Here is a 20,889-nt window from a genome sequence, read left to right as displayed (position 1 = left end):
CTATCACAATGGTTGACTCTGGCTTTGCCACCCGTCTGCTTCGTTCCTGTCTTTCCCAGCCTGGAATATCCTCTTTGCTTACCCATTTTTTTCACTTGTTGCTCAAATACCATTTTCTTCATAAAACCTTTATATAACCTAACATGTATCTGTCTCCCCCACATTTATTTCCATAGTATATAGTATTTCATCATTTCACTAAGCAATTAATTACGCTCTGTCTCAGAACTTTCCTCCGGCCCCTGGTTGGGCTCTGAGCCTGCTTGGGATTCTCTCTCCTTCTCTCTCTGCCCCTCCCCCACTCGTGTGCACATGTGTGTAAGCTCTATCTCAGAATAAATAAAGATTTAAAAAAAATATATGCTAGTCTAAAAGTGGGGGTCACTGTGCAAAGTCTGACGGATCCAAATACCAAGGCCAACATGTTCATGGATACAGCCAGTGTGGAAGTTTCCAGATCCCAGGTAACTATTATAAACACTCCTCATAGGCCAACCACATAAAATACCTGGGTCTCAAAGGTATTGTGTGAGCTGGTGGCCATCCCTCCCTGCCCACCCAACCACCATGCCTGTAAATACCCACTACAAAACACTTTTCATCCAAATCTGTGGGGTCCCTGTGGGGCTAGACGGCTTACCAGCTGAGGGTTCTAAACCAGGGCAGGTCATAGGAGTGGTAGACGTTGTAGCCAATAGTGATAATCTCATGGAAACACTTAATCTGAACACACATCACCTGCAAGACACAAAAGAATCCAAATACTTGCTGATTCCCCAGTTCTTACCATCTTTGGAAACAGAAACCCACACACAGGTCATGGGCCTTCAAGGAAAACTATCACATTTAAGAATGTCAGTCCTACAGGGTGCCTGGGTGGCTCAGTCAGTTAAGTGTGCGACTTTGGCTCAGGTCATGATCTCGCGGTCTGTGAGTTCAAGCTCTGCGTCAGGCTCTGTGCTGACAGTTCAGAGCCTGGAGCCTGCTTCGGATTCTGTGTCTCCCTCCCTCTCTGCCTGTCCCCCACTCATGCTCTGTCTCTCTGTCAAAAATAAATAAACATTAAAAAAATTTTTTTTTAAAAAGAATGTGGGTCCTACAGGGACTCCGCTCTCCTCCTCACTCTCACTCACACCGCAGGACTTGGCAATGTAGTCCTTTATGTCACACAGAGTAGATGCAATAGAAACAAACCCCTGAAGCTTCAATTAACTTTTTATTGTTGTACCTCCCTGGATTCAATCCCTTCCCTTTGACTTTGAATAGGAATACCTGAAAAGCCCCAACTGCTGTGCTCAGCAGTCAGCTGCTAGTCATCTGACCCTGTCCATGACAGTGGGAAGACTGCAAGAGCAGTGCTGTGGACTGGGATTTTTAAATGAAAGTCCTAAGCCCCAGAGTGAGGCCCTAGGAAAACCAGAAACAAACCCGAGAGTCACAGAGAGTCACAGCTGGGGTCACAGTTTCATCAAATGGCTGAAATAATATCATCAAATTTTTAAGTGAAGGGAGATCTTCAACCACATACTACTGGCCTATCCCAGTGCCCCTCTGGTTGGCTCCTGACAGGGGAGAAGTCACAGATACTGGAAGGCAGATGTGGTCTGAGGAGCCAGGCCCACCGCTGATTCCCAGAACCAACCACAAACCCCATACTCAAGATTAAATTAGACAAAATTAAAACAGCATGCAAATGGCACTTACAATGATCATTAAAACCATTGGTCCCAAGTAAATGATGATGAAGAAAAATGCAATCATGGCCAAAGTCAGGATGCCTCTCACCCACCAGTTCTTCCATCTAAGTTAGAGAAGAGAGAAAGGAGAAAACATGTTAGGAGCCCAGAAAGAAGCAAAGCACAAACCCAAGGGGGAGGGCTCTTTCTGGCAGGAGAGGCCAATCCCTTCTAGGAACACCTCCTTCACCTTGACAGAGTACTAGCCACAGGCTGGCAGAAGCAGGGCCAATAGAGCCATTACCTCACTCCCACCAGACTCAGCAGGTGCTCCACAGCCTACAGAAAAATATACCCAGCTTCTATCTTAACGAAGGAATCAGGCAAAAACCCTGAGGGAAATGTGGTGCCTACTTCTGTATCTACTCGGATGGCTTCTATCCAAAGAAAAAACTGCATATTTATCCTGCAGCACAATCCTACATCACTCTGCCCCTGCATCATTATGGTGATAACATACCAGTGATTAATAGCTATCACAAATATGCATCTGGCACACTTATAAGGATTTTGCATATATTAATTCATTTAACACTCAACACTACTAGCCTTGACAGTGGAAGAATTGGACAAATCATATAGTTGTGATGTGGTTAAACTGATATCTGAATCCTGGGAGTGTAGCTCTAGAACCCATGCCCTTGACCACAACAGAACCTTTCAAAGAGAGACGTGCATGGGACACACACATAGAAACACTTTTAGATAATGTCTTGGGGTCTTATAGTTTGTGTTTTTAGTCTACACACATAGCTGGTGTTGGAGGACCAGAGTCTCAAGGGACCAACACTTTAACCCTGGATTCACTCAAGTTGAGATTCCTTAATTCTTCCAGAAGAATCTCAGGAATGTCCACAATGGATGTGTGGGAGAGGGAAAACTAAACTTTGACCATGAAACTTGGGCTCCTCTGTGGAAAGCAGTCTGCCCATCAGTCACAAAGCCCTTCACATGCTACGTCAGCAATCTTGCCCACCACCACCCCTTTGTTTTTTGGGGTTTTTTCCATCTTATTTTATTTTTTATTTTTTACAGTTTACATTCAAATTAGTTAGCATGTAGTGCAACAATTTCAGGAGTAGATTCCTTAGTGCCCCTTACCCATTTAGCCCATCCCCCCCTCACAACCCCTCCAGCAACCCTCAGTTTGTTCTCCATATTTATGAGTCTCTTCTGTTTTGTCCCCCTCCCTGTTTTTATATTATTTTTGTTTCCCTTCCCTTTTGTTCATCTGTTTTGTCTCTTAAAGTCCTTATATGAGTTAAGTCATATGATTTTTGTCTTTCTCTGACTAATTTTACTTAGCCTAATACCCTCCAGTTCCATCCACGTAGTTGTAAATGGCAAGACTTCATTCTTTTTGATTGCCAAGTAACACTCCATTGTATATATATATACCACATCTTCTTTATCCATTCATCCATCGAGGGACATCTGGGCTCTTTCCATACTTTGGCTACTGTCGATAGTGCTGCTATAAACATGGGGGTGCATGTGTCCCTTCGAAACAGCACAGCTGTATCCCTTGGATAAATGCCTAGCAGTGCAATTGCTGGGTCGTAGGGTAGTTCTATTTTAGCTTTTTGAGGACCCTCCATACTGTTTTCCAGAGTGGCTGCACCAGATTGCATTCCCACCACCACCACCCCTTTGTCCACACTTTCCTCCTCCTTGGGCTACTGCACCTCCCAGCCCAGCCTGCAGCACCCTTCAAGGGCCAGATGTAGTTGCTGTTAAGCCCTAGATTACACTCAGTGGAGCCCTGAGCAGAAGCAGGGAGACTGTGGCCAATGCAAGTGAACAGGCCCACCCTGCACATTTTAACAGAAGTGGGCTCGTGCCATATGACTGCAGGCTGTCTGAGGGCTCCGGGTCTTCCACGGCACTTGGACCTGATGCGAGGCCCCCATGGGCATCTGCAACATTAAGCCAGGTTACCTTGAAGACAAGTTGGAAAGGGCCCTGTTGAGGACCTCTGGGGTATCGTCTGCAGAGGTGGATAAAGGAACAGCTTCCGCTCGGCTCTCAGTGTCCGATGCAGTCTCTCCATCTACCTTTACTTCTGACTCCAATTCCTACGTGGCAGAAAAACAGATGAAAGGTTAAAAAAAGAAAAAAAATGCCTAGTAGCACGCCGAGAAGTACATGCATATCATAGGAGATCTGTGGGAAAAGACCCCCAACAGGGCTCGGGGACATAGCACAGTCAGGTGACAGAACAGATGGGACTCACAGCGATCCCAACACTGTTCCAGCATGTGCTGAGGTGGCCAGCTCTGCTGGAAGTAAGGCATGCGCCTGCACCACGGGGTGGGGGATGAGTGACAGCCACAACCTGCTCAATTTCCCTTGCCTTACTGGGGGCAGGGGAGGGAACAGTCCAGAACAGGGAGAAAGAGGTTCTTTTGCATCCACAGAAGGCAAACGGGAGTCAGGCCTGAATTTCATCAGGACCTCATTCCTGACTCTGCCCTTAATGCCAGGCTCATTACCTATAAGGGCTCGGCTGCTGGCACCCAGGAAAGCATATCCACCTCTGAAAACCCCTCTCCCCCAACACCTGAATCATGCAGGGAACAGTCCCTGCTCTGCCACAACATGCCGTGAACTCTCAGAGCCACCGGAGTGGCCCCAGAAACAGGCTCTCTCAGAGAAAGGCTGGATGCGCAGGCTGTTGCTCCCCGCTGGACTCCCCCAAGTCCACAGTGTTACTTCCAGACTTCACAAGAGCACCCCATGAGGAGGCCAGCCCCAACGAGTGTAGAGGCCGCACAGTATTGCTCACCAGGACGGGCGTGTTGCTGTCTTTTCCCTGTCACCCGGTCCTGGGCATCAGCAGACCCTGCGATGTCACTCACAGAGTTGCCATCCAGGCTCCGGCCAAGTCAGGCAGTCACCCTGCTCGCCAGCCCCTGTGAGGGGACCAGAGCCATGCCAGCAATAGGCTCTCTATCCGAAGTACCAAGGAGCAGGCTGCTCTGAATCCTAGGGACCCTACTGCTACTCAGAGCATTTTTCTCTTACAGAAATTTAGAATCATTGCCGTGAGGAGAGATGGAAGAGAAATCAAATCACTTCGAATTAGACAGAGTCTAACAACACTGCTCTGTATTTGCAGGGCCCTCAACAGTTGTAAGAATGTTTCCCATACCTGCGAACCTCAGAGTTCTGGAAGGAAGGGAAAGGAGACAGGAAGATCCCTACTTACAAATGAAGAAACAGGAGCTCTGAGAAGTCCAATGGCTGGTCCCAAATCCCCTATTAATCCTGGTCTTCTGACTTTTAGGTGTTCATCCCACTAGACTTCCTTTTATTTAAGTATCTTGGAATCCATTTTTTTCCTGACACCCGACACTTTATGGGTGAGGAGCCTTGGTTTGGGGATGGGGGAAACTGGGATGGACAAGAATCACCCGTCTCAGGGGATTTTCCTGGACAAAAAATTTTTAACTTAAAAAAAAAAAAAAGACAGCTGCCTTGGTAAAGGATGTAGAGATGGTCTCCTCAGTAGGATGTGAGGGAAAGAGCCACAGCTTCTGATGACAGGGTCACTGTTCCTTACTCTGCCACAGCTGAGCCTGGTGGCGCTCAGTAAGTCACACTGGTACCTCTGTACTTCAGTGTCCTCACCTTGTAAAAGGGGGCCAGGAAAGGTCCTCCTTGTGAGGGTTCCCTAAAGAGATCCAGCCAAACTCCACCCAGGGCTATGTCCTATTCCACCATCTGAGGTTCCGAAACAGGACAGTGCCTCCGGGATTACCCCTCTCCAGTTAGACTGAAGACCTGAGGCATTCAGAAAAGCTTCCCATTCTTTATGTTAACATTAACACCCACGTCCCAGCAGCAACCATCAATGATACGAAGTAACATCTAGATCTGACCCCCAAGCCCAGGAGCTTCAGCACGTGACCACCTGGGCCCTACCAAGGCCTCCCACAGATGCTCACCAGGAGCATCCGGAAGCCACGGGGACTGAGCTGGAGCCCAGCATGGGAAAGGGCATGTATCCAGGCGCAAGCGCATGTGCGAACACACGTGCCCCAGCACAAGGCTATTTTTAACTTATCCATCCTGTTGTCAAGGAGACTCACAAAGGCTGCTGGTCTCCCCAGGCGAGGAAGGGCAGGAAGGAGCCTAGGCAGAGCCTCTGCAGGGGAGGGTAGAGAGACTTGGGTGCCGAGTCTCTCTGGACCTTCCATGCCCTTTTATGAGCATCAGCCCAGCACTGTGTGCTGCAATATAGCCCTGACTCCCCTCCTTCCTTGCTAGAAGGGGTGAGGTGCAGAGAGATACCCTGAGATGGGAAGTAGAACACGAGATAGCTGTTAACTGTCAGGACAAGAAGGGCAAATCCTGTGCAAGGGGCAAGGGCACAACCCAGAAAGACACGGACAGAGAGGGAGCAAGAGAGCCGGCTCTGGGGGTTCCTGAACCCTAGTCCCCATCCCCCCCACTCCCTGAGGCATAGATGTCACAAGAGAGCAGGCCAAGGGAACAGAAGCTTAAGACAACTTGGAGGTTACAGTGTCTGGCTCCTCCCCACCCCATGGGCAAAAGCCTTTTGCTTGAACTGCTAAGACCACCTCTTTGGCTGCTTATGCCTCTAAATCAAAGAAGCCCAGTGCTGGTGGTGACTCCCATAGTGGACAGGGAGGCCGAGGAGGCAGGAACCCGGAGCTCGAGTTCTTGCCCAGGAGAAAAGTGGCACATGTTGGACCAAGAGTCAGAGGTGCTGAGAGGTACACTGCCTTGCTCCTCCAGGGGATGGCAAGATAGGCAGATGGAGAGGAAGACTTTCTGCAGGAGGAGGCGGCAGCCAGTCAGGGAGAAGGGGCCCAGGACCTAGCTGCGATGCTCATTACACTCCTCAGATCTCTGGTCTTCCAGTGGAGAGAGGATCCCTTATCCTGGACAACTTGGAATGATCAAATGTCATACCGATGAAAGTCATGAAAACTATAAAGGGACTGAAGAGCAACACCACCCCCACCCCACCCCACAGTATCCTGACCATGGCTTACAGGACAGGAGCACAAGAACCTTAAACACCTAACTCAGGCGACCTGGGTACCCTGCCCGAGGAGGGTAGAGTGGAAAACACAAGAGCCATCAGGCCGTGCTGGGGCCTGTGTGTGACCAATTACGTGAGCTCAGCACCAGCCTGCCTTGCTTCCTCTTTCGCACCCTCCACTCATCCAATAGGTGGCCCCTCAACTCAAAAATGATCCACTTCCCAAAGCTACCGTGGAAAGGGGTGGCCTGGCACATGGAGGCAGCCGTATATACTAGTGCTCTCTGAAGTGGGTGGGATGTGTGCGACACAATCCACTGAAGCGTGAGAAGAAATATTAGGACTTCCTTCTATCTCTTTTGTATTTTTCTTTCTTGTGCATGCTTTATGATGGACCCAGCAGCACACGTATGTAACTCAGTAAGTCCGTGCAAGCTGGCACACGTGGCTAAAACCTCACACACTGTCAGACAAAAGTGTCTCAGCGGCCACAGGCTCGTTTCCCACTGTGCTGAAAAGTGCCTGGATCATAGCAGGCACCCAAAGATTTGTTGACCCAATGAGTTAATGAAGTCTACTTGACCCACCACAGGCCAAGGCATCCGGACTGCACCGAGAGTGTGAAAGAACCCCCCTGCCTCCCAATGCCCTCACAGCAGGACCAGACTTGCCCAGTCCCATTCTGGCCTTCTCCCTGCAAGGAGGGCAGCAGGGGGAGACGGCTTTGTTGCTTCAGACTGTCTCAGCCCAGCTCCCAGGCGGCCTCTCCTTCCTTTTCAACCCAAGGGCCCAGAACAAAGGCTAACTGGAGGATAGCCTATCTCTCCAATTTGATCTCAATCAACAGCCATCCTCCACAGTCCCTTAGCCATTCCCCAAGGAGCCTATGATGCTGATGTAAACAGGAAGCAAAAGAATGTTTCAAAAGGAAAGAAAAAAGCTCCCTCTTAGGCCCTTCTGATTCACTTAGACCCTGAAGGGAAAGCAGAAAGTCTGTCTAATGACGGACAGAGGTAATGTCCTGGGTACCAAGGGCTCAGCTAAGACCTGTTGACATTTTTGAAGAAATAGACACTCAAAAGGCTTCCCCTACCAGCCTTCCAGCGCCCACAACTGCTCAAAAGCAACCCCAGCCCTGACCTAAGGCTCAAAACAGCACAGCACAGAACCTTCTTTCAACAAAGGACAAGGCAGTGAGGAGGGAGCTGCGGGGTGGGAGGTGAAGCTCCTTGGGGCGGAGGCCTGGTGTTTCCTGGCCTGGGGAGGGACCAGCACTCAAAAAACTCATTCTCATTGTTATTCTCTAAGTAGACAACCCTACCTCTTCCCACCCCCTCCTAATTCCCAGTATTTCCTGAAGGCCTGCCTTGGGCTTACAAAAGCTTACTAGGCAGTGTCCTTTTGAGGCTCCTTTTTGGTGGTCAGTTAGCGTCAGGGCTCACCCTCTGACGTTGCTATTCCTCAAGACTCCACAGTGACACCCACAAGTGGTGATGGTCAGAGCTTGACCAAAAAAAAAAAAAAAAGTGTGGCTGTGGCCAAGCTAAACAGGAGCCCTTGGCATTGTATCGACCAGGCTCCAGGCAGAGGGTAGTCACCCCACCTCATACCCCATTTCTTTACCAGATGCCAACTCAGTTTTGTACCTTGTTAAGAAAATATATTAATATTCTGTTCACGTTTGCCCATGAGGAGCAAAAAACTAAGGAAAGAAAATAAGTGGTACCATCCACTAGGCCCTTTCTCCTCTCTTTCATTTTCAGAGAAATTTCATTAAAAGGTAGTGCTCAGTGCACTGGCTGGTTATGCTTCCAACAACCCTGCCCTTTCCACTGGCAATGCATTCAGATTCATAAGTTTCATTTACTAGGTGACTCCAAACTCACACAAACTATGTTTTGCACTGCTTTAGATGCAAATCACAAACTTTGCCCTAGAAGAAAGTCATCAGGCTGAGCCTAACTTTTCTGCTAAATATTGGGCTTGCCATCGTTTTCAACCCTGTGGCAGCTGCCAGGGCAATCCACTCCCCCACTTACAGACCCATCCCCAGGAAAGAAACTATCAGAGACAGGTTTATCCTTAATATCAGAGACCTAAGTGTCCCTCTCACTGAGAAAGCCAAGTAGCTGTGTGTGTGTGTGTGTGTGTGTGTGTGTGTGTGTGTGTGTGGTGTTAGGAAGAGCAAATATTTCTAGCTTTTTCTAATGTTAATCCTATTTGACAAGTTCAATTGTTTGAACAAAAGATCAAGAAAGAGAAGTCCTACTCTGCAAGTTCACCATCATCCCCAATATGGCTATCCCCTGTCCTCCAAAAGCCTATTAATAATATGATCTACAGAAAATGCACTCAGCTACTCCAGATGGACTGCTTCACCTAAACTACCTCTACAGGTGACTGCATCCCAGACCAAAGACCTCAGAGAAAGGACATGGAACAACATGTACGTGGGAGACTCAGCTTTTTAAAACCTGACTCTGGATATGAACCATTTCACCTCCAGACAACACTTCTTACAAGGAGCTCCAGGGACCTTTGCTGAGAACACATCCCTTGAAGGACAGTCGTTCCCAGGACAGGTGCACACATGCCCAAGTACGCAACATCCCTTTTGCTACGGCCTCCTCTGAGACCTCACAACACTGACCTCTCTCCCTCCCTCTGGAGTCCTCTCCTCCCCCTCATCACAGGCCCTTACTTACAACCAGGTGAGCAGGCTCAACAATAAAAAGCTTTTGACAGCTCATCCACCCAATGCACTCTCTTTCCTAGTTCACAAACGAACCTTTGGCAAGAGCTGCGGACACCCCATCCCCCTCTCTGACCGCATGATTCTTCAACCATGGCAAGCCACCTGCCTTGCCTGCCCAGCCACTCTGCTGAAGTGCTCTCCCCTCACCAATGACCTAATCACTAAACCCTGCACTCTCTGTCCTCTGCCCAGTCCCTCCCTTCCATCAGCCAATGCAAGAGACACACCCCTTCTTTGCTTCCAAGCAGCACATCCTTCCTGTTTCCCAGCTGCCTCTCTAGCCAGGCCTCCTTTAGGCAGTCTTCTCCTTGGCAGCTTCCTCTTCCTGGCTCTTAATTTGGGGGTTCTGCCAGGTTTCTTCTGAGGCTCTTGTTCTTGTACTACCCACTCTCCATGAGTAGCCTCGTTCACTCTGATGCCTCCAACTGCCTCTCCTTGGGCTTCACATTCATTCATCCAAATGTACTAGATGTCTCCCCTTGGATGTCCCCACCACACCTAAAATCCTCCACGTGTCCAAAGCCAAACTAGTTCCTTTCTCCTGAATTCTCAAGTGAGAAATGCGACGTTCATCCTTCGTGGCTCCCCCCTCAGCTCCTAGAACTATCTATCACCCAGTCTGTGTGCCAGCTCCAAAAAGGTTTTCTGCTGCAACTACTTCCTGTCGCCTCTGGCACTCCCTTAATTCAAGCCAGTACCATCTCTGCTGAGTACCTGCAGCAGCTCAACTGGCCACCTCACCCTCAGTCTTTAGTCCACTCCTACCTCCCCTCTACTCTTTACGCTGCACCAAGAAAATCTGATCATGTCGCTCCCTATTGTGAACTCCCTCTGGAGCACCGGTGTAAATGGAGCAATTTCCACTTCCAGTAATCTAAAGGATAGACTGAACTATGGAACAGATCTACACTTTTTTGAGATGGTTGTACCAGCCACTTTGAGATCCGAGTCTTATCCACCCTTCTAGCCTCATTCCTTTCGGCCATTCTGAAGTACAGTCAGCTGTACTTTGTCACCTTTAGGTCTTTTGTTCATTCTGCTCCTACCCAGAGCAGTCTGCAAATCACTTCTATGGACACCTATTTCTCTTCTTTTTGGTCAATTATAACTTAGCCTTTGAATCTCGGCTAAGAGATCCCTTTCTCTCTAAACCTTCCCTAACTGCCTATGTGCCCCAGTGGCCCCCTGTCATTTCTCAAGAGCACACCATACAGCGTGGTCTCCTGTTGACTTCCTCAACACAGTACCCCAACATCTGGCATGGGGCCCACAACAGAGAAGACAGTAAGCAGGTCTTACCACATCTGCATAAGGTGTCAGAGAGGATCTGGGGTTTACTGAATTGGCAAATAGCTGGGTGACTCAGCAACTCATTTCCTGTGCTCTTAACAAGCACTACATGAAGTATCACCGGGTTGTAGCCCCGCTGTCCATCTTCTCTTCTTTCCTAAAACATTGTAACAGAGACCCTGATTTTTAGCTGGGCTTAGAACCAGGACTACATTTTCCAATTCTGGCCAATGAGTCATTAGCAGTTGTGTGCACTTCTACTATTCTTCCATCATGCTGGCTAGAATGCAGACAGGCTAGGGGCGCCTGCGTAGCTCAGTCGGTCAAACGTCCCACTTCAGCTCAGGTCATGATCTTGCACTGGTGGGTTCGAGCTCCTCATCAGGCTCTGTGCTGACAGCTCGGAGCCTGGAGCCTGCTTCAGATTCTGTGTCTCCCTCAAGTTTTTTTAATTAAATTAAATTAAAAAAAAAAAAAAGGTCACCGCTGAACTGCAAGTGACTTTGAGATATCCAGTACCTCAGCAGAGAAAAGCAACACGGCCTCAATTTCTAACACATGAAGTAAATAGCCTCTATGCTGCCAAACTGGATGGACTTTCCAGTATTCATCTTGCTGTACCTCTTGGCAATTTTAAATATTAGATCTAGTTGACCATTTCCTCCTTGAAACATTTCTCTCTTAGCTTCCACGATCATTACCTTCTGGGTTCTCATTCCATCTGACTGGCTGCTCTTTCTCAGTCTCTGTGCTATTTTCCCTCCACATGACCTCTACATGTTGGACCAATTCTGGTCCAATTCTAGACCCATTACATTCTCTCCCTAAATATTACCATCCAACCCCTTAGCTTTAATTACTAATTCCATGCCAAAGATTCTGACATTTATATTGCCAACCTCAACCCCTCCCCCACTGCCAGACCCAACTATTGTTTCCAAATACTTCATGGCATTTCCACCAAAAAGTTCTCATAAGCATCTCAAACGTAACTACCTGAACAGAACTGAACAGAACTACAGATGTTGTCCTCAAAACTGTTGATCCTGAGGCCTCACCTTGCTGACAAGTTGATGACACCACAATCTGTATCCTGCATAAGCCAGAAACTTGGGAGTCATGCCTAATTTCTCTCTTCTCAGCCTCCCCCAGTACTGGACACAGCAGTTGGCTCCCTCTGAAAATCCATTCCACTCCTCCTCGATGGCACACAGTAGCCTGCACAAGCTAATTATTTTAATTGCACCCCCCTTTTCACAGTGACAGGTTCCTGAAGAGGCATTTTTACCCCCAGCCTAAGCCATGGCTATTTTATTAGAGTGGGCACTTGGCCTCAGATGGTACAGTCGAATTATAGCTCCAGAATCTGGTAAGAAGACCATGGAGAGCCACTTGAGCTTTCTTTCCCTCCCTAGCCTGAGGAAAAAGGAAATCAGGTGCTACCAGCACTGGCTTGCATCTCCGTGAGAGCCTTGGGATGACCATACACCTGAAAGGCACAGAGAAGCGAGGACAGAGAATGATTTAAGCTAATGAATTTCATGATTATTTGCAACTGAAAGACAATGAACCCAAATCCTGCTGACTCCACAGCCAAAACAGATCTCAAATCTATCCTTCATATCTCAGCAGTCACTAAGAGCCAGGGATCTTTCTAAGATGCCTATCAGTTTGCGAAAACTAATGAAAGGAAACCTTGTTCACAAGGAAGTCAGGAGGCCAGCAGGAGAAGCTCTCATGCCCTACCACTCCTGGTCAAGGGCAGACCCAATAAGAAGAGACTACTTTGCAAGTCAGCAAGTCAAATCACTACTACTTTACTACCTCAGCAGGAGGAAGAAAGGTTCTCTTCCTCCCCGGCAACAGCCCAGCCAATGAGAAAAAGTCCCAACTCAGTCAATGAAAAGCCACCATATTTTGAATTCCCCGTTTACTCCAATAGCCTTTTTGTTTGTAACAGCCTTCCCACCTTCCCTCCATCTCCTCTATAAGAGACCATTCCTCTGGTTTGTTCTGTGGACTTGTCTGTGGTTTTGCCAGTAGCTTGCTTATGTCTGACTGCATGTCTGTGTTATTCCCAAGTAAACCCATTTCTACTGGTAAAATGGCTTTTATTTTTAATGTTAACATTACTTGGTGGTAAGAAGTGGGATCCAGAAAAGATCCCCCAAAAACTCCAAGGCTGGTGGGTAGAAGATGCCGGTACCCACAGAGCCAAAGGGGCTCACTGCTCTCTTGCTGACTCTGGAGTGTGAAGGTAAGTTTTCTCCTAGATTTCAAGCTCCACTTTGTGTCCAAGCTCTCCAGGCTTTATTTGAGATCAGTTTTAAGGCCTGTTTCTTATAAGAATACTCTTTTGGCCTTCAGTCTGACTCCTTTTCAGAGTCAGACTTCTTGTTGGAACTGTGCTGGCCTCTGGTCTGATTCCTTCTGGAACAAAGCTGTTCCTGTTGAAACTGTGTTTTTAGGAATTTTTTTCTGTGCTCTAGAGAAAAACCTCTAAGAAATGGGATTCCAGTCATCAAAATGCTTTGAGGGTGCCCCCTTTCTGAGTTTCATATTTAAAAACTATGGTCCCTACATATGCACATTTATAACCAAATGGACTTAATGAGAAGTAATTTAGGGCACCAATGGCCACTATGAGGAACTTCCAATCTCCCCAAACTTGTTTTCTTGAATTAAATTAGAAAACTGTGGCTCCCTGGCACAAAAACAGACACTCAGATCAATGGAACAGAATAGAGAACCCAGAAATGGACCCACAAACATATGGCCAACTAATCTTTGACAAAGCAGGAAAGAATATCCAATGGAATAAAGACAGTCTCTTCAGCAAGTGGTACTGGGAAAACTGGACAGCAACATGCAGAAAAATTAACCTGGACCACTTTCTTATACACAAAAATAAACCCCAAATGGATGAAAGACCTAAATGTAAGACAGGAAGCTATCAAAATCCTCGAGGAGAAAGCAGGCAAAAAACTCTTTGACCTTGGCCACAGCAACTTCTTACTCAACACGTCTCTGGAGACAAGGGAAACAAAAGCAAAAGTGAACTCATCAAGATAAAAAGCTTCTGCCCAGCAAAGGAAACAATCAGCAAAACTAAAAGGCCACCGACACAATGGGAAAAGATCTTTGCAAACGACCTATCTGATAAAGGGTTAGTATCCAAAATCTATAAAGAACTTATCAGACTCAACATGCAAAAAACAAATAATCCAGTGAGGAAATGGGCAAAAGACATGAATAGACACTTCTCCAAGGAAGACATCCAGATGGCCAACCGAAACGTGAAAAAATGCTCAACATCACTCATCATCAGGGAAATAAAAATCAAAACAACGAGATACCAACTCACACCTGTCAAAATGCTAACATTAACAACTCAGGCAACAACAGATGTTGGCAAGGATGTGGAGAAAGAGGATCTCTTTTGCACTGCTGGTGGGAATGCAAACTGATACAACCACTCTGGAAAACAGTATGGAGGTTCCTCAAAAAATTGAAAATATAACCACCCTACGACCCAGCCAAGAGATACAAGTGTGCTGTTATGAAGGGGCACATGAACCCCAATGTTTATAGCAGCACTATCAACAATAACCAAAGTATGGAAAGAGCCCAAATGTCCATCGATGGATGAATGGATAAAGAAGATGTGGTGTGTGTGTGTATATGTATACACATACATACACATACACACACACACACACACAATGGAGTATTACTCGGCAATCAAAAAGAATGAAATCTTGCTATTTGCAACTACGTGAATGGAACTAGAGGGTATTATGCTAAGCGAAATTAGTCAGAGAAAGGCAAATATCATATGACTTCACTCATATGAGGACTTTAAGATACAAAACAGATGAACATAAGGGAAGGGAAGCAAAAGTAATATAAAAACAGGGAGGGGGACAAAACAGAAGAGACTCTTAAATATGGAGAACAGAGGGTTACTGGAGGGGTTGTGGGATGGGGGGTGGGCTAAATGGTAAGGGGCATTAAGGAATCTACTCCTGAAATCACTGTTGCACTATATGCTAACTTGGATGTAAATGAAAAAAATAAAATAAAATTTAAAAATCTTTAAAAAAAAAGATATTTAGATATTAAAAAAAAAAAAAAAGAAAACTGTGGCTCCTTAGAGACAAGAACTCAATGGGATGCATATTTTATTTTATTTTATTTTTTTTATTTTTAAGTAGGCTTCATACCCAGCACAGAGCCTAACGTGGGGCTTGAACTCATGACTCTGAGGTCAAGACTGGAGCTGAGATCAAGAGTGGGATGCTTAACCGACTGAGCTACCCAGGCACCCTGGGATGCCTATTTTAATTGGCATCCCCCAAACTATTTCAAGATTGAGACCCCCAAACATTTTCAAGATTCTAAGTTTGCCTTTCTGCAAAAACACTATTTCTAAATTAACTGAGGCAACCAAATCATCTAAAGAAGTCAAAATGATTTCTGTGGCTTCTTTTTCTAACTAAATAGACCAACTTAAAAGTAATTTAGAACTTCAATGGCCATCATAGAGAACTTTCAATCTCCCTAAACTTACTTTCTCAAAACTGAATTGGATAGCCATGGCTCTAAAATTGTCAAAACTGAATAGGCTTTTGGGATTTTGAAGCTTCTAAACATTACCAGGAATCCCAAATTGCTGCTCTGCAAAATACAATTTCTAGACTAGTGGAAGAAAGCAAAGGGGGTGGAGGGGAAGGGCTTCTGTGGCTTCCTTTTTCCCTTCCTGTCTTTTGTGTCTCAGGATGTGTCTTGTGTTCAGTCCCTACCTTCTCTATATCATCCCCCTCCCATACTAACCCTTTTACTGAACTTCCCTTTTCCTCTGAACTTCTCCCCACTCTCTTTCCTGAACCTAATAAAACCTGTTTCTTTAAAGTTAGGTCTTCTTGCTTTGGATTCTGTGTTTTCCCCTCGCTGCCCTTCCCATGCTCATACTGTCTCTGTCTCTGTCTCTCTCTCTCAAAAATAAATAAACATTAAAAAAATTAAAATTTAAAAAACAGGGCACCTGGGTGGCTCAGTTGGTTGAGTGCCTTACTTTAGCTCAGGTCATGATCTTACCCTTGGTGAGTTCAAGCCCCACATGGGGTTCTGTGCTAACAGCTCAGAGCCTGGAGCCTCCTTCGAATTCTGTGTCTTCCCCTCTCTCTGCCCCTCTCTCACTCACACTCTGTCTCTCAAAAATAAACAAACATTAAGAAAGATTAAAATTTAAAGTTAAGTCTTCTGAAGATCTGAATAAACCCCAGATTTCTTATGCTGCCTGGACCAAGGCCAAACTGCAAGCCAGAGTTAGAGTTTCCTAAAGTAACTCAGGACCCACGTTTGCTAGAGAATTTAACATAGTTACTCCAACTTACCACCCTGCTTTCTCAGATTTGTATCAGTCAGGCCATGTGCTTGTTGGTGAGAACCAGGCCCAATGTGGGATGAAACTAACCCCATGAGAACATCCTAAAGGATTTAGAGAAATAAACCCCTAACTTTTGGCAAGATGCTAGAACAGTCACTGGAAATCTTCACTGGGCAATTACAGTAGCTTTTTCCAAGCCTGCTGATTGAGGAACAAAACTCAGGCTTGCACACAAAAGCCTGACGAACCTATTCATGATCATTATAATCAGCTTGTCTATAAAGAAGATTCTGGTCTTCCTTTAGAGGCTGAATCCACCTGGGTAGTTTAACTCTGTTTACTGAGATCTTTTAAAGGACCAGCATGAAATGGGAAATTGTGTCCACTCCAGAATTAGCTAGCTTGGCAAACCAGCGCTCTCACATGCTAAAGGAGTCATCTCAAAGAATAACCACTAGGGGCGCCTGGGTGGCTCAGTCGGTTAAGTGTCTGACTTCAGCTCAGGTCACGATCTCGCGGTCCATGAATTCGAGCCCCGCGTCAGGCTCTGGGCTGATGGCTCAGAGCCTGGAGCCTGCTTCCAATTCTGTGTCTCCCTCTCTCTCTGCCCCTCCCCCATTCGTGCTCTTTCTCTGTCTCAGAAATAAATAAACGTTAAAAAAATTAAAAAAAAAAAAGAATAACCACTAATTTTCTCAATTTTCTTTTTTTTTAATGTTTTTTTTTAATGTTTTTATTTATTTTTGAGACAGAGAGAGACAGAGCATGAGCAGGGGAGGGGCAGAGAGAGAGAGGGAGACAGAGAATCTGAAGCAGGCTCTAGGCTCTGAGCTGTCAGCACAGAGCCCGACGCGGGGCTCAAACTCACGAAGTGTGAGATCATGACCTGAGCTGAAGTTGGATGTTTAACCGACTGAGCCACCCAGGCGCCCCGTCTCAATTCTACTCTGGCAAATGAAGGGCCCTAACAGACCAAAACCCCCTGGCTTTCTGCTATCACTGCAAAGGGCCAGGGCACTGGAAAAAAGATCATTACAAACATAAGCATTTCAGAAGCCTTCAGCCCTCTAGCCAGCTTTTCCAATGTCTTCTTAATTCCCAGTGACGGGGCTCTGAGGACCTACAGGGGCTCCTCCCAGTCCTCCCTCTTTTTTTTTTTCCCCCCAGTTCTCCCTCTTAATCAGCTTGGAAAAACCACTCCCCAGACTAAGAATGAATCTCTTTGTCTTAGTGACCCCAGAGCTGCATTCTTGGGGCTCAACAGCACTGCTATAAAGTAGGTCCTGTCTCACAGCATGAAAACAGTTCAAATAGTGGGGGTCTCTCATAAACCTCAACAGGTCCCTGTCTCTGCACCTGTTCCCGTTTAGGCCCTTTGAGATTCCCATCCTTTTTTCCTTAATTTCTCTACCCCATTCATTTACTAGGCCAAGATTTCTTAGGAAAGTATCATGCCAGAATTTCTCCCAAAAGAAAAATAATTCTAGAATCAAAATCACCACGGGGCACCTATGTGGCTCAGTAGGTTAAGGAACTGACTCTTGATTTCAACTCATGATCTCATGGTTTGTGGGACTGAGCCCCACACTGGGGTCTGCACTGATAGCATAGAGCCTGCTTCGGTCGGTCTCTCTCTCTCTCTCTCTCCCTCCCTCCCCATCTCTCACCTTCTCACCCTCTCTCTCTTTAAAAATAAATAAACTTAAAAACAAATTGCCAACCAGGTGAATTAAATGACCCTTCAACATCTTTTATTTGCTCCATCTCTAATGTCACTATAAAGGAGTCTGGGGACGCTGAGCACTTATCCCTATTGGACCAGTAGGGATAGATTCCTTTATGGGCAGATTCCTCAACTGATACTGGCAGAATTCACAGTGCACCTCCCATCAATATTCAAACAGATCCCTCAACACCTCTCCCCAAAAGTATATTAAAAAAAGAAACCCTTTGGGGCGCCTGGGTGGCTCGGTCGGTTAAGTGTCTGACTTCAGCTCAGGTCATGATCTCACGGTCCGTGAGTTCAAGCCCCACGTCAGGCTCTGTGCTGACAGCTCAGAGCCTGGAGCCTGTTTCAGATTCTGTGTCTCCCTCTCTCTCTGCCCCTCCCCCGTTCATGCTCTGTCTCTCTCTGTCTCAAAAATAAATAAACGTTAAAAAAAAATTTAAAAAATATATATATAAATAAATAAATAAATAAATAAAAGAAACCCTTTAAGGCATCAAGCCCATAATACGGCACCATGGACTCAGGGCCTTATTATCCCCTGCGCTAGTCCCTGTGATACCCCAATTTTATCTGTGAGAAGACCCAGTAGCCAAGAATGGAGGTTAGTCCAGGACCTCAGAGCAATAAATAACAACATTATCCCTCGGTGCCCTGTTGTTCCTAACCCCCACACACTGACATCTGTTTACACTGAAAGCAAATTCTTTACTATAACTGTTCTATACAGTGCATTTTTAGTCTCCAGTTGATAAGGACAGCCAGTATCTTCTTGTTTTCATTTGGGAAGAACAGTACTATACCTGGACAGTAATGCTCCAGGGTTATACAGATAATCCTTCTTAACTTTTGCAAACCTTAAAAGCTGATTTGGAAGATATAAAATCTTCTGCAGGCTCTGGTTGGTTACAACATGGAGATGATTTGCTTCTCTGCTCCCTTTCTCAAACCTCTTCACAGGAGACAGCATTCACCTGTTCAAACTTTTGGCCTTAGGGGCACCTGGCTGGCTCAGTCGGTGGAGCATGTGGCTCTTGATCTCGGGGTTGTGTCCAAGCACCACACTAGGTGTAGCAATTACTTAAAAATAATAATATCTTTTAAAAAATACAAAAACAAAACAAAACAAAACACTTTGGCCTTAAAGAGACATAAAGACTCTCTTTTTTTTTTTTTTTCGGTTTGCTCAAACTCCGGTTCCATTCCAAAACTACATTTTGCATTCAGATGAAACTCCTCATGACAGCTTAACACTGACAGATTACCTTTTGATTTCCGTGAAATTTACAGGAAACTCCTCTAACCAATGCAAATTTTTCATGGCTCGCTGATAGTTCTTATTTATAGGGTGAAAATGGTAAATCCTGTGCTGGGAATGCTAGTGCGACTCCTTCTGAAGCCACTGAAGCAGCACCTTCACCTTTAGCTACTTTAGCCCAAAGGGCAGAGTCACAAACCCTTACTTGAGCTTATACCTTAGCCCAAGGTAAAACAGTAAATGTTTATATTGATAGTTGCTATGCCTTTGGGGTAACTCGTGACTTTGGAATGTTACGGAAATAACCAGGTGTCCCTACCTGCAATGGGGACAAAATCAAGTATGGTTCCTAGGTCCAAAATTTATCAGATGCCATACTTCTGCTGGCTGCTCTGGCTACTGTTAAGATTACTGTGCATTCCAGATTCACTCCCTGAAGGCCAAATTAAACACCTTGCTGGTATTTCCACCAAAAACACTGTTCTCAAGGAAACTAATGGCCTAACCTGTCATGTTCCAAAAGGATGTTCTCCCAAACGATAATTTGGGAAAAGTGACCAGAGATACCCAGAGAGGGAAAAACAATATTGGAAATCTAATAATTGTTGGCTCAATACAAAGAGAACCCTGGTTTGGACAAAACAGTCATCCATCCCTACCAGCAATTCTCAAATTCCTACTACTTACCACTGTACATGCCTTAAACCATTAGTCCACTGACAAAATGATCTCATTCAAGAGCCAGTATGTTTTGATAATATTGATAAATGTGTTTGGGTCATGGTTTGTATGTTTTTCACTGGACACACAAACTAATCACAGTGATTTCCTGTACTTCTTCTGGAGCCCCAAGGAAGAAGACATGACTTTGTCCATGGGACTTCCACCTGCTGGGAAATCTTGCAATCATGTGAAGCCTCAAAACAAAAGTAATGTGAAAGACAGCAACCAAGGCTTGGTGACATCTGAGACTCCAGATTAAATTAGACCTGAAGCTAGAATTCCCTTGGTCTTTAAGTTTACATGAGCCAATGGATTCCTTTTTCCATTTTAATCAAATTTGAGCAGCTTCCTGCATTTATAACTAAAACCATCTTAGTTTTCTTCCTCTCCAATCACACCTTTTCTGTTCTTCCTCCCCACACTTCCTAAATGCGGGTTGCATTTCTACACCATATCCTTAATGATCACTCCACTGCCATCAGCCTCTCTTCTATGGACTCATCCTCCATAACACTAGTTGTGTCCCCTCCCCCAAGCTACAGCACTACACTTCAGCCTTCATGTCTGACCAGCACCCCAAACTCAATAGGTCCAAACTTATCACCTCCTTTCCAACCCACACAAGCTCTTCTGTCTTCCTTCAATACCCTAATCAACCTGAGATGTACTCCATGGGAAGCACATCCTCATCACTGTCTCCAACCCCCTGTTGAAAACTACAGACCCCAAATGGTGTCACTTACACCAAGTTCCCATACCGGAGCTTAATACCTAATCTAATTGCAGTTTCAACCTCCCCCAGAAATGTAGTCTTAACTGTGCAGTCAGGAAGTTCTGGTCAATGGCAGTAAGTATGCCACATGGCCCTCTTCATCCCCCAAATGAAGAAAAGTAATCTGCATGAGAAGACCTTCAGCTTCTCCCCACTTGCCTGGAACAATCCTTTTCTTTAGCTAGTAACTTTCTCCCCCGCACCCCCTCCCAAAAAAAACCTTCCATTC

The 20,889-nt window shown here is 45.8% G+C and overlaps 1 protein-coding gene across 2 annotated transcripts in view; it reads right to left on the bottom strand.

Moving 5' to 3' along the window:
- CDS2 (CDP-diacylglycerol synthase 2) overlaps window positions 1-20,889 on the bottom strand; it is a 56,148-nt gene that overhangs the window by 12,834 nt on the left and 22,425 nt on the right. For both annotated transcript variants that reach the window (XM_047067830.1, XM_047067831.1), the window contains exons 2-4: window positions 3,675-3,811; window positions 1,705-1,801; window positions 641-738 (exon numbers count right to left, since the gene is read on the bottom strand). In XM_047067830.1, coding sequence (XP_046923786.1) covers window positions 641-738; window positions 1,705-1,801; window positions 3,675-3,811 — 332 coding nt within the window. The remainder of the gene's footprint in view (window positions 1-640; window positions 739-1,704; window positions 1,802-3,674; window positions 3,812-20,889) is intronic.

This window comes from Lynx rufus, unplaced genomic scaffold (assembly GCF_022079265.1).
Source record: "Lynx rufus isolate CCGP_SWC_20201006 ecotype Redwood Valley unplaced genomic scaffold, mLynRuf1.p SCAF_8, whole genome shotgun sequence".
NCBI lineage: Eukaryota > Metazoa > Chordata > Mammalia > Carnivora > Felidae > Lynx > Lynx rufus.
Note: the sequence above shows the minus strand (reverse complement) of the source record. Positions and strands in the feature narration are given on the sequence as shown.